The following is a 14,145-nucleotide window of genomic DNA, read 5'->3' on the forward strand; positions in this document are numbered from 1 at the left end:
TATAAATCTGCAGCTTTTAATTTGAGTACTGGGGTTATAGAGATGGCATCATTAAGCCCAGGTTTTTTAGTGGCATTCAAATATATTTGCCACCAAAGTTCTCTGTAACCAACCCTCTCTTCCCATAAACCACCTCTAATGTCCCTTTTTACCTGCTCAATAACATAAAAATCAAATTTAGCATCCTTACAAACTTGTGTGCCTATATAAAGCATTAGTATCTTTAGCCTTTGAGATTTCATAATAATGCTCATATATTCGTCTCCTCAAGACTCGTTCAGCCTTTCCTATGTAGAAAGACCTGCATTTATTACAAATTCCTATATATATAACACCCCTTGTTTCACAATTATAATAGCCATTAATTTTTATAATTTTGTTTCTACTAGGGACTCTTATTTCTGTAGAATTTGCCATGTATTCGCATTGGTTGCAATGACCACACTTGTAACTACCCATCCTTACTTGTCCATCAATTCCATAACTTATTCTGTTTTCCTTGGTATTGGACTCTAAAATTTCCTTAATGGTCCTAGAGTTCCTATATACAATTTTAGGTGTTAAATGGTTAATACTACTTAGATCAGATAAATCTGAAAATTTAGTCCATTCTTTACGAAAGACTTCACTAAATCTAATGTTGGACATGTTGAATTCCATGATTAAAGCCTGTTCATACTTACTTTCTGGATCAACGTCCATATTTTCATTTGTAAGTCTATTGACAATTTTCTGTCCCTTTATAGGTTGAAATTTGGTCGCTCTACCCAGTTCAACTTCTGTTCTCAAATTTGTCACAAAATCGTGTGGATAACCCCTTTCCTCAAACATTTTGCTTAATGTATTGCATTCAACCAGAAAATCTTCACTAGAGCTGGTCATTCTACTACCCCTCACAAACTGCCCTTTGACAATATTTTTCTTGCAGTGTGAGGGGTGTGCGCTAGTGAAGTGAAGGAAGGAGTTACAGAAGGTTTCCTTTCTATAGATTTTGGTTTCAAAATCACCCTCTGTCTTATATATTTCCACATCCAAATATTGTAGTTTGTCCCTAGAAAAATTACATGTAAATTTCAGAAAGTTAGTTGAATTATTGATATAGTTGAAAAATTCCCTGAATTTTTCTATTCCTCCTATCCAAAAAAGGACAATGTCGTCCAAAAAGCGCCGATACAATGTCCAACATTCCTTATACTCAGAATTTATTATGAAGTCTTCCTCCCATTTAGTTAGGACTATATTTGCATAGGTGGTAACACGCCATGCCCATCGCTATGCCCTGAATCTGTTTGTAGTATTCACCAAGAAATGTAAAATAATTGTATCTTAAGACCATATCCACCAAACCAGTAGTAACACTTTTTTCAGCTTGAGTTAATTTAGTGTCCCTATAGATCATTTCCTCAAACATGGCCATGCCTTCACTATGTGGAATACATGAAAAGAGATCTACCACATCTACTGTGATAAATATCAAGTTGTCATTATATAGACTTGGCCCAATACACCTTAGAAGGTCCCAAGAATCTTTTAATGTGTGTAGATTCCCTGTGCTTATATGTTTTACCTTCTGGTCCACATATTTAGCTAATGGAAGAGTTTTTGACCCTGCTGCCGAGACAATGGGTCTCAAAGGCGGGTCTTCCATATTTTTGTGGACCTTAGGTATTCCAAATATTATTGGTGTTCTAGGTTTTTCCACATACAAAAATTCAAATGTTTTTTTGTCCAATAATCCTTCATATAACATATTTTTTAGTAAGTTGTCAATTTCATAATGTGCTAAATTCATTTCATTAAGTGAGACAAGGGTGTATTTATCAATGTCATTTAATATAGAATTCATTTTGCCTTCATATATGATATCCATGAAGACAATACCTCCCCCTTTGTCCGGTTTCATTATTCTCAAATCCCTATTGTTCTTTAGTTCATATAATATCTCATTTTCCTGTTTAGACAGGTTGAACTCCATAACCCTCTCTTCATATAATTCTCTAATTTCTTTTTCCAACATCTGTTCAAAATTTCTAATTTGCGGGTGCAAAGGGGGGTTAAATAAACTTCTACGTACTAGTCCTGAGTCTTGAGGAGGTCTATTTAATCTAATGCTGGCATTAGCTGAAGAAAACACATTGTCAAAGTTTATTTTTCTCAAAAATAATTTTAAATCTATGATGGTCTTCACCATCTCCCCTTTCACAGAGGGTATAAACTTGAATCCTTTACTCAACAGATGAAAATGTTGTTTTGTAGGGATAACATTACTAAAATTGTAAATTGTAAAGTTGTTTAGTGTGTGTCTAATACCATCTATCTGTATGTTGTCTTGATGGTAAAGTAAATCCAGGGTGGGGTGTATTAAACCTAATACTTCCCCTTCTCCCCCCCCCTTTTTTGAAAATTTTGACTGACATTTTGATACATATGGGAATTAAATGGTTCTCTTCCCAATGGTGGAAATTCATTGTCATATTCGGAATACATTCTCCCATCTGTATCATCACCATTATAATTGGTGGGGGGGTCCACCTGTCTAAAATCATTTTTCTTAAAGGGTGGCTTAGGGTAACTAATATTGTTCTCGTACTCATTCATGTCTCTCTGTAGTTTAATTTTTCTATCAATCACTTCCCTGCATTTCCAATCTATGTCTTCCTTTACCTTGTAATATTTTTCTTTTTCTTCAGTAATTTGGAACATTAAATCTTCCTTAATACCTACATCCAAAATTTCAATTTCTTGCTTCAAACATTCCTGCACTCTATTGTTCTCTTTAATAATTAATTTCAAAATTTCTAACCCACACTGATTAAATACATTTAATAATTCATGATGAAAATCAGAACCCCCTACAACATTATTGGGGTATTTGTACAATCGTAGTCCCTTAGGAACCACTTTCCTGTTAATACATTCTGTCAAGTATTCGTTCTCTATAGTCAGCGTTTTAAACTTCAACATTAAACTGTGTAACTTGTCAAGTTTGTTGAAATAGCTAGTACCATCTGCTGATAAACGCTTGTTAGCGTTATCAAACTGAATATTAAATGGTCTCTTTAACCAATCACTTGTATTTTTCCTCTTCCACGAAGTGTGGAAAGAAGTATTTACAGTACCTTTGCCTCTATTTGAAGGGCTGGGGTTCTCCATACTGTTGTCGGCACCTGCCGACAACCCAATAGAGGTGTTCGTTTTGTCCATGTGCGCCAACAACATCGGTGTTTTCACCGGATTAAAGGTTTCACCATTCGGTACTTCCTTGTCCCACTCCTGGTACATGAGGTTGCTTCTGTGCCGTTTCCTTTTTGATTTGGCTCCTGTTAACCGTTCGGTTCCTTCCCCTGTACACCAGCTATCTTCTCCTTGCTTCTGGTTGCGAGAGGGTTGGTTACAGAGAACTTTGGTGGCAAATATATTTGAATGCCACTAAACCTGGGCTTAATGATGCCATCTCTATAACCCCAGTACTCAAATTAAAAGCTGCAGATTTATAACAAAGAAATATATCTTCCAATTGTAATTTTGAATGAGCCCAATAGATGGTGCTATTTACCAAGGTTAAGTAAAAGGAACATTATTTCACTAAATCAATTGCTTTAAACATATATTTAATTTAAAGTTTTCAAATGGAACATTTTTATGCATGAGAAAGTATTTAATACTAGAAAACTAGGAGTTTTTAAACATACCTGTTTTTTAAATATATTTATCTTAAATTAAGAAAGAAATGTATTGATTTTGTATATATGTATGTTTTATTTAAAAGTTTTTTAACTAGGACAGTGTAATGATTGGCTGTTATTTGATGCACTCTGACTGATAGGTTAACTTGAAATGTTTTCACATATATAAAACTTTGATTAATTGTTTTCAGTATCTGAAGTCACAGTTGTTGAAGACGAAAACGCAATTTGGTTGAGCGTTTATTCTGCCTTTTATTCTGCTGGTTTATCTGGAAGTATTAAAACATTTGGACCTTTGCTGGTGTGTTTCCTGCTTACCGTCTGGCTACAGAAAGATTTTTTTTCTTGGTTTGTTCATTTTTGGATTATTACTCTACTTTCTCACCCATCAGGGCACCCTCACCCAGACATTCAATGACTGGAATTGGGAGAAACCAAGTGGTTAATTTCAGTCATCGTTGGGACACCCCAGGCTCTTCCCGTTCAGAAAATATTGATCTCTGCCCATAAATCTTTGGGATTTTTAAGACCAAATGGAAAAGATTCTCTGGGTGAAACGGAAAGAAATTGATCCTTTCACATCCCCTGTCAAGGTAGTTGTAGACTTTTTGCTTTTTTCAATATAGAGCTAGTGGCTATCCAGTTTTCATTTTGGGCTGGATTCTTCCTCTGGCTTCATCCATACTGTAAAACGGCCTTTCTAAGGGGCTCCTTTCTGCTTTGTCCCCTATAAGATTCTTCTCCTTGGAACTTTACAGTAATGTTTGCAAGCTTCAGTCCTGTCCCATCCCCCCCCCCCCCCCCCCCCCCCAGAACCAACAGATACAGTAGATTTAAAGCTGCTTTCTTAGACATTGTTCCTGGTAGCTGCTATTTCAGATAAGTCTGAGCCTCTTTCCTGCAAATTTCTTACTTGAGATTTCAGATAGGGTAACTGTCCTTTTTGCCTAAAGTCTGTAGGGAAGATAATGTAAATCTATTACTCTTCCTGTTTTCTTTCTTATCAGATAAGGGAGGGTGTGGTCATTTGTTTGGTATACATAGGCAACTACGTTTTTACTTCCGACAGTTTTTCAGGAAGTCTGATTAGTTTGTATGCTTTACAGATGTTAAAGGTAAACCCGTTGGTGTCAACCATCTGGCCAAGGTAGTAATCTCCAGGTGCAGAAATGCCGTCTGCCCTGCTGTACTCTGGAGCAGCCTTCCATGAGGGCCATCCTAGGTTATTGTAGTTGGGGACTCTGCCCCCACATCTTCTCTAATATCTGAAGATGACCACATCAGATAAAGATGGAATGTTTTGGTAAAAACTTTCTTCCTTGACCTTCCTCTAGGCCAAGACTTCGAGAGGTCTGATGGATGTGGTCATAGGAACCACAGTTCTTTATTGAGCTCCTGACCTTTTTCTCCTGTGTTTTGCTATAGTGGCCTGGTTGCTAACCTTGGATAACTAACTTATTGCAAGTGCAATCTGAGGTAATCTGGAGTGGTGAATTATGGGTAGGAGGGAGGAGCTCTACCTTCACCTTTAGCTGCAGAAGCAGCCAGTTGGTTCTGTGGGTTGGAACAGAAACCCACAGGCTAATGAAGACACTAATCCATCTGTGTTGTATAAAACATGGCGCTTTATTTCTAGCTGGCCATGAATACAATTGGCACAACTTGAGATGGCATCGCACAGCCCTGTTTCTGTATAACATTTTTATTTTTATTTTTTATTTATTTTACATTTGTTAACCGGGCTAGTCCAACTGGATACATGTCCATTTTCAGTGGAGGCCCGAGGAGAAAAGCTCCACTATCTAATGCATAATAACAAAAAAAATACATTCAAAGTACATAGGTAATTTAAGACGTAACTAAAACAGGGATTTAAAATTACATAGGGAATTAAGACACAAGTAAAACAGGCATATAGGCTTTCCTTTCAGTAAGTTAAAAGGTGAATACAGAGACTATCAAATTTCTACAGTACAGGTCAAAGTACAAAGGTAATTTGAGATTCAACTAAAACAGGCATTCATAATTACATAGGAATTTAAGACTCAACTAAAACAGGCATTTAGGCTATCTTTTCAGTAAGTTCAAAAGGTGAAAACAGAGACTTATCAAATTTCTTCAGTACAGGTATATAAAATGTGAGACAGAAATAATTAAGTAGTTTAAAAGCAAAAGATAGAGTTACTAGAAAATTTTAGTTTGAAGTTGAGAGAGTCAATTTCTCAGGTAGAGATGAAAAATAAAATGGAGAAATAGAGTTGGGAGACAGTGCAAAGGGTGCAGGAGAAGGTAGGAGGTATGTGATCAGCTAGGGTTATTGCAAGAGCAAAGCCAGTGATTGGTTAGAAAATGTTTCAGTTGAGTTTTAAATAGTGTGATAGAAGTTTGGGCTAAGAGGTCTGTAGGAAGTTGATTCCAAATTTTACCAACTGAGTTGGAAAATATAGTCACCTGCTGTATTCTTTGATAGAGAGGTTTGAATCAGTATTTTATTGGAAGAGCGTAGGGTTTTTAGGTTGTTATAGGGTTTTATCAGGGTGGAGAGCATTGGTATCTCTTCTGGGTGGTGAAGGGCTTTATGGGCAGTTGTAAGCTGATAGTATTGAATTAGGTGAGGTAACTCCAGCCACCCTAGGTTAAGGAGGTTCAGGCAGTGATGTGTTTTATATGGAGAGGCAGTGGCAAATTTGGCAATGTTGTTATAGGCTGTTGTAAGCCTATTGATGTTATGTTTAGAAAGATTAGTATATATGGGGGATGCATATAGTAGAGTAGAGATAAGATAAGTTCTGGCTATGGTAGTTGCTTCAGGAGTTAAAGATTTGATTCTGTAGAGAGAACCTAATTTTTTGTTGCTTTTATGATAGAGTGGATATGAAAATCAAATTTTAGTAGGTTGTTGATAGTAACTCCTAGAAGTTTGGTTGTTTGGTCAGGAGAGATAAGGGTGCCATTGTTAGAAGTAAGTGTGAAACTAATAGGGGGAGACAGGTGTGTGGGTGAGAAGAGGAGAAGTTTAGTTTTCTTAGGGTTTAAGAGAAGGCAGTGATTGGAGAACCATTGTTCTATGGTGGTAAAAGTTTTTTGAGTAAGTGAGTGGAGGTCAGCTTGGGTTGTGGCAGAGCAGATGATGGTGGTGTCATCGGCATACTGAATGCAAGTAGTTAGTGGGGTGGCTAGATACAGGTCATTAATAAAGATGGAAAATAAGAGGACCTAAGATGGAGCCCTGAGGTACTCCTAAAGTGGTAGGGAGAAGTTCGGAAAGATTGTTCCATAAAACAGCTTGTTTCCGATTCTGAAGATAGGAAGTAAACCAGCTTAAAGCAAGATTGAGAGAGAGAGATTTTAAACAATGTAGGAGGAGTTTGTGATTCACCATGTCAAAGGCTTTTGACAGGTCTACAAAGAATGCAGATGAAAGAAGATTGTTATTCCGTTTATATTAATGGAGTCTATGAAGGATAATAAGGCTGTTGTGGTGCTATGGTAGGGACGAAAGCCATGTTGGCAAGTAGCTAAAAGGTTATTAGATAGGAGGTGATTTAAAAGCTGTTTGTGGATGCATTTCTCCATTATTTTAGCAATAGGAGATAGCAGTGCTATAGGGCAGTAGTTCGAAAGTACTCAAATGAATCGCCCCCTTTGAAGAGAGGGATGGTGTGGGAGATTTTCCAGAGTGAGGGTATAGTACTTTCTTTTATGGTTCTGTTGATTAGAATAGAGATAGGGTAGGCAATAGCTTTAGCACCTAGCTGGAGATATTCTGCTGGCAATTTGTCAGCTGAAGGGGTTGAGGGTTTGAGTTTCTGAAGTAAATTAAGAATATAGGAAGTAGGTATGGGTTTAAGTTGAAATAGAGGTGGAGTGCAGTTAGTATTACCTAGTAAAGGGGTGTCAGGGCTTTGTTGGTTGGCCAGTTTAAGTATGGTTGAAGTAAAGAAGTTATTGAATGCGTTAGCTGTTTGTAGGGGAGAGTCAGGGCAGGAGCCTAGTGGGTTGGGGGTTTCAACCTTGCCGGGGGATAGTAGTGAGTTAATTGATTTCCAAAATTTTTGTGGTTGGTGGTGGGAGGATTGCTGTAGTTTGGTGTAATAGTTCCTTTTATCTTGTTTGATAGCAAGCTTAGTCTTGTTCCTTTTTTGTTTGAAGCTAAGGTGATCAAAAGAGTCTTTCGTGGTTCTCCATTTAGTCCATGCTTTATTCTTACTAAGGATAAGTTGTTTGGTGTTGGTTGTTAGCCATTGAGCGGTCTTAGATTTCATTTGTATAGAACGGATGGGGGCATGATGATCGAGAATAGTAAGAAAGGTATTATTAAAGTGGTTAACAGCTTCATCTATTGGGAGAGTTTTTAGAGGTGACCAGTAATCAAGCTGAGTTCATTTTGAAACTGCTGAAGGTTAAAATGTTTTTTGCTGCGAGATGAGCGAATTAGAGGAGGAGGTGTTAGATGAGTTTTGTGCCTAATGATGTATGTGAGAGAGTGGTCGCTAAGGTCATCTGGGAGGGTACCTGTTGAATACATTTGTTGGACTATTAGTCAAGATCCAGTCGAGAATGGTTTCTTTGTTGTTGTTTTTATTTGTTCTAGTTGTGGAGTTAATGGTTTGATGGAATCCGTGCAGGTTAATAATGGTAGATGGATTAGTTTGTTTGCACATGTTCCAATCAATATTAAAGTCGCTTAGTAGTATTGTTTCTTGAAGGAGATTAATTGAAAACCAGTTTAGTAGGTCTTCTAATATGGGTGAATTGGTGCCTGGGGGAAGATAAGTGCAGATAATATTAATAGTTTTGTGTGAGTTTAGGGAGAGTTTGGAAATAATCAGTTCAACATTAGAGTCATGTGGTGGGGTAAGGGCTGATTTACTTATTTCCAGTCCAGTTTTGAAGAGTATAGCTACTCCTCCACCTTTTTGTTAAGGCGATCTTGTCTTAGGATGTTATAGCCAGGGGGATAATTTCGCTTATCTTTTATTGTGGGTTTCAGCCAGGTTTCAGTAAGACAGAGAATGTCAAACTGTTGGACTTCTAGTAGGGCATGAAGAGCAGGAAGTTTGTTACATATGCTACGGATGTTAAGATGAGCTATTGTGAGAGATTTGGGAGGTTTAGTTTGTGGTGTAGACATAGGTATCATAGTTTGGGAATTAGGGGATGGTATGTCTGTGTTTGGGCCTGGGTTGGGGTGGATGTCTCCATCAATTAATGATAAACCATGAATAAGGTTAGTTAGTTGTGAGGTTTTGATGCTGTGCAAGTGTTTTGTGAGTTGAAGAATAAGGTATTTGATGTGTGAGAGACGATGATATTTAGGTTCAAGATATGAGTTGCTGTATATGGGACTGTGATGGGTTGTGAGTGTAGTTGGGGGGGTAGCTAGGGTATGTTTGTGTGGAGTACAAAAGGTAGGATTTAAAGGTTGCTCATAGTAGGTTATGAGGTAGGTAGAGGTAAGAATAGTTAGAAGAGTTAGTAGTAGGAGAGGAAGGTGAGTGTAGGACATGTTGAGATGAGTGGGGATTGTATATAGTAGGTATGTGTTCAGAGAGGGAAAGGGTGGGTGTGGGATTGGACTGCTATGGAGTGGGTGGAGATGTAGAATATGTTCCGATTGGCTAGGGAATGTGGTGGGTGTGGTTATGCGGGGATAAATGTAGAGGTCCCAGGGGCGGGTGGGATATGGGGGCAGGGAGGGGAGCGGAGTGAGCCCGAAGGGCTGAGCAGGCAGAGCCAAAGGAGTAGGAAATTGCTGAGAGGAAACAGGGCAGAGCCAAAGGAGTAGGAAATTGCTGAGAGGAAACAGGGCAGAGCCAAAGGAGTAGGAAATTGCTGAGAGGAAACAGGGCAGAGCCAAAGGAGTAGGAAATTGCTGAGAGGAAACAGGGCAGAGCCAAAGGAGTAGGAAATTGCTGAGAGGAAACAATCAGCCAGGTATAATAACAGCAGGTAACAACGGCAGATCAGTAGTCAGGAATCAGAAAAATGAATACTAGCTGTATAAATCCAAATACAGCAAAAAGTAAGTATTACTTTACAAATCTGAACACTTAAAAGAAATTCCTGAGGTCTAATGGCTTACCAGCTAGCAGAATGTAATTGCTGAAGAGCACTTGTGTCCTGGTGGGAGACTAGAGATTTAAAGATGGCTCCATGCTCAGCAGGATACTAATATAGACTTTGTATTGGGGGAGGGAGATAGCACAAGGGGTGTAAACCAGGTGAAATGCAAAGAAACCAGAGAGGCAATCAGTGGAAATGAGTGAAGGCCTCAGAGAGGGTAAGTAATAATTCAAACTACCTGTAAAGTGAAGGAGAGAAGAGACAGCAAAGTTTATTAAGGTTGGGAATGTGTCTTTACATTGACTTGCTGATTAGTAACCAGTTTGTGCACATATTAGAGTAGGGAAATACATTAGCAATGATAGAGATGCAAATAAGCAGGTGATCCTCCAAGTGATACAAACTAAGGCAGAAAGAACTGAGAGGGCTGCTTGATGGTTAATTTAATTTAGTCACAGCGATGTGAATCAAAATCTATACTGTCTACTGGACAGTTAGGATTACTGTACTATCGGGGGGGGGGGGGACAAGGCTACAACAGTCAGTTTTATTAGCAAGCTGAGAACTACTAAGAAATACTGCTAATGTAATAGCTTCACTCTCATAAAACATACAAGTAGAATGCCTGGGTGGACTGACCCTGCTCTTGAAGCTCAAAATGTATATCCTTGTTTAGTTTACAATACTGATTCCTTCTTACACTGTATAGATGGAGTGGTAGCCACAGACTGCAGATTTGCTTGAGTGTGCTACTGTATAGATGGAGTGGTAGCCACAGACTGCAGATTTGCTTGAGTGTGCTCAGCTAGCAGAATGTAATTGCTGAAGAGCACTTGTGTCCTGGTGGGAGACTAGATATTTAAAGATCCGTGATGTAGTGGTAAAGCTTCCTCTAAAAGATCGCATTGGGCCCATTCAAGTTTAATTTGAACTGTGGGTGCTTGTTTATGTACACAAATGTGGTATTGTACCTGTAATTTTGAGACGCTAGTTTCTTGGCTTTTGAGGTTTTTTCTCTCTCCAAATTAATGTGCTTATGCTTGTACTATCATTTGTGTTCAGTTAATGTCTAATGGTTCTGTAAGAGGAGTTTGCATCCTTATCAAAATATTCACATGTAATTTTACTTGTGCTTGTGAAATTACTGGGTCAATAAACTAGTTTGCATCCTTATCAAAATATTCACATGTAATTTTACTTGTGCTTGTGAAATTACTGGGTCAATAAACTGAATAACCCCCCCCCCCCCAGTATATCAGAACAGTGAGAATGTCTCTCATAAAGGAGTATACTGTCTGCTCAGTAAAAAAAAAAAAAAATTGGGGTGCATGATTTTTCTACAAATGTACTGCTGTCCCTCTGACAGCAAATGTCTGCTTCGGTCTACATCTGAAAACAAATAGGCTTCAGAATTACCAGAAAGCTACATATTCACTCATGTTTTTTTTCCTCATCTGCAGAGGTCAAGAATCCAGGTCTGGCTGTATGAACAAGTGAACATGAGGATAGAAGGCTGCATTATTGTAAGTAATATCCCCACATTCAGGTTCTTGGTCCTAACGTTACTCGTTTTTATCCTTTTACTGCCGTTCTGTTTTCAGACCAGGATTAGTCATACTTTTAAAGACATTCTTCACCTGAATAGGGAGACTTAATTATAGGTGTGACTGCATGCATATATGGCAAGGAAAAAACTGGCAACCTACTTAGTTTGTCTTTATCTCAACTAATGGTGGTCTGTAGGGTCACTGAGCCCACTATGCCTAGAGTAAAATTGGACAGGCTGCAAGCTGATGTGAAGAAAAAAGGGGGGTGCAACAGGAGTAGGTAGCACAAGTTTGCCACTTTAGCTAACAATGAAGCACCCTTTGCATTAAGAAGAGTTCTGTGTCAAGCTAAGAATTAATTTGAAGTGCACCTTGTATGTTAAGAGCCCACACTGAGGTCCTTGGTGCAGCTTTCCAGAATGCTATGGTGGTGATGAGGGGATTCCCATCTGAGGTGCACAGATTCTACATACTGTTTTAATATCCAACTGTTTCAGTTCCGTTATGGAGCATGTTGCCATAACTTTGTCCATTAGGCAGCTTTGCCTTTGTAGGATGACAAATTAGTAAAGCCTTGAAGCATTCACTTTGTTTTGCTTATGGCTGCTTAGTCTGTGGCAGTTGGCAAAACTACTGTGATTCCCAGGGTAGACAAAGCATCCTGTTTGACTTGTCTGTCTCTAATATCACAGATCCTGTGACAAAAAGCAGTTTTTTTAGTTTGTACCTTGTTAGTAGTAATACAGACAGGAATGGGGCTAGTTGTACCTTGGCCTTTGACCTGCATTAAATGTCTTGGGGAGAGGAAAGTTGTCATTCGTTTAAACTCCTATGCATGGCCAGGCTTAAAAGGGGCCTTGCGGACATTAGCTTGGTTAATGCCTATGAAACCTGTGGACAGTGACTTGACATGTGTCCTCTTGTAAAAGAGTCCTTATTGCACAGCTTATAAACAGATTGTGTCTTAACTCTATGGATGTCATTGCTCCACTCGGGCTTGTCTGTCAAGCCACATGCAACAGTTGGAACGCCCACAGCTTACTAAAATGGTGCAAGGCCTAAACGTGTTTGTACTGATAGCCCTGTCTCCTGTATCCCCAGATTGTTAAAAGTTGACCTAGGTCTGGAATACACCATATCCTGACAGAACAGTTTGGAGGGACAGATATATCTTGCAGAGGGTACCCACTGCTCTTGAACTAACTTGGGGATGGAGAAACAATTGCCACCAGAGCTGACCCCTGTACTAGAGGCATCTCCTGCATGTGTTTTCTCATGCATGGGTCCACTTAAATTATCTGTGGGATCAGTTATTCTCATTGCACATTATGTATAAACCATATGATGGGTATGACTGAGCTCTAACCAAATGTGGTGGGTTAATTGGAGCACAAAAAGGGAAACTGAGGCTTAAAATGGCCTGCAAGGGCAGCTAGCCTAGAACTTGTCACTAAACCTATAAGAATTTGGCTTTGTGAAGTCATGCCAATACCCAAATTAACTAATTGGAATACCTTTTTGATTCCTTTTGGTATCATTGTGTCACTTGGGGTAAGCTTTATGCTAGAGAGGGCATCCATTGATCTTTTGGTTATCCCTTTTTTCTATCTAGGGATTTGATGAATACATGAACTTGGTTTTGGATGATGCTGAAGAAATCCACATGAAATCAAAAGCAAGAAAGCCCCTGGGTAAGACTGTTTCGTCAAGTCTAAATTTAACAACCAAACCTTGTGTTTAAGATGAGGGATTGATTAATGTAGGCCTATTTTGGTTGCATACGCCTATACTGTCGGAAGCAAATTTTTTTGGTGGGGGGGTACATGTTTGTGTTACTGTTGTGAACTAGCTGCTGCTGTACTTGTTTTAGTACCTTAGTTTTTTTTTTATTTGGGGGGGGGTGCCTAGCGTGCAAACTTCAGTTTTAAGTGTTAGTTTTGGTTGACAGTATTGATGCACTTGGGACTGTAGCTTGACTAATCATTGTGTGAATGCTGGTGAGGCAGCATGAGTGGTACCCAGGTAAATGTGTACACATTAATTTAGGAAATGAGGGAGACTGGTATTAAAATAAAAGCTTTTGTTTCTCTCCAAGTTGGAGAATGTGTAATAAAGATTTCTTTTTCCTTCCCTGTCAGGTCGTATTATGCTGAAGGGTGACAACATCACGTTACTACAGAGTGTTTCAGGATAGAACTTAACCCAGATGACATTTGGTCATTTTATATACATGTTTCTTTGATTGTAATTTGTTTAGAATTTTTATAAATGTTTTGTAAAATGCCTTACAGAAACTTCCTGTTCTCCAAGTTGAGTTGACCAATGTTTTCTACAGTATAGAAACTTCCGAAGAGTACTGTACTATACGTTCCCTTCTCTAAGCTGAAATCTATTTCATTTTGTATTTAAGTGGTTCACTTTCTAACTGTAGCATGTGTTGGGTTTGACGCAGAATAAATGTGAAGCTTTCTGTAACTATGTTTGCAAGTCTAAATTCCTTGGGCTACTAGTTTGCAAATTCAGTTCTGCAGTCAGAATTGGTGCAAGAAATTGTTCAGATGTACATTTTTTGATATGTTGTACATAGTACAGAATGCCAGGTGCTGACTTGATATCTTAGCACAGACTTGATGAATAGCTTAACTTTAACCACATCTGTCCAGCAGCAAGTTGAGTTACAGTATGTCCATGTGAATGCAGCCCTGTAAATGTACTTGTAGTTCAGTCTGAACTACAAAAGCTCGCAATCCTCGTAAAAGCAGACACCTCTATAAAAGTATCCCCACAAAATGGCAGTAAAACTGTCAGTTTAATGTGATTAGTGCACATGCTTCATATTCCTTTGT

At 38.6% G+C, this 14,145-nt stretch overlaps 1 protein-coding gene across 1 annotated transcript in view; it reads left to right on the forward strand.

The window, feature by feature from the left end:
- LOC122806493 (small nuclear ribonucleoprotein E) overlaps positions 1 to 13,774 on the forward strand; it is a 38,023-nt gene extending 24,249 nt beyond the window's left edge. Inside the window, exons 3-5 of the mRNA XM_044076993.1 lie at positions 11,213 to 11,275; positions 12,912 to 12,990; positions 13,438 to 13,774. Coding sequence (XP_043932928.1) covers positions 11,213 to 11,275; positions 12,912 to 12,990; positions 13,438 to 13,493 — 198 coding nt within the window. The 3' untranslated portion in view covers positions 13,494 to 13,774. The remainder of the gene's footprint in view (positions 1 to 11,212; positions 11,276 to 12,911; positions 12,991 to 13,437) is intronic.
- Positions 13,775 to 14,145: the final 371 nt, after the last annotated feature.

The sequence above is a fragment of the Protopterus annectens genome, chromosome 7.part0 (assembly GCF_019279795.1).
Source record: "Protopterus annectens isolate FY-2018-M chromosome 7.part0, PAN1.0, whole genome shotgun sequence".
NCBI lineage: Eukaryota > Metazoa > Chordata > Ceratodontiformes > Protopteridae > Protopterus > Protopterus annectens.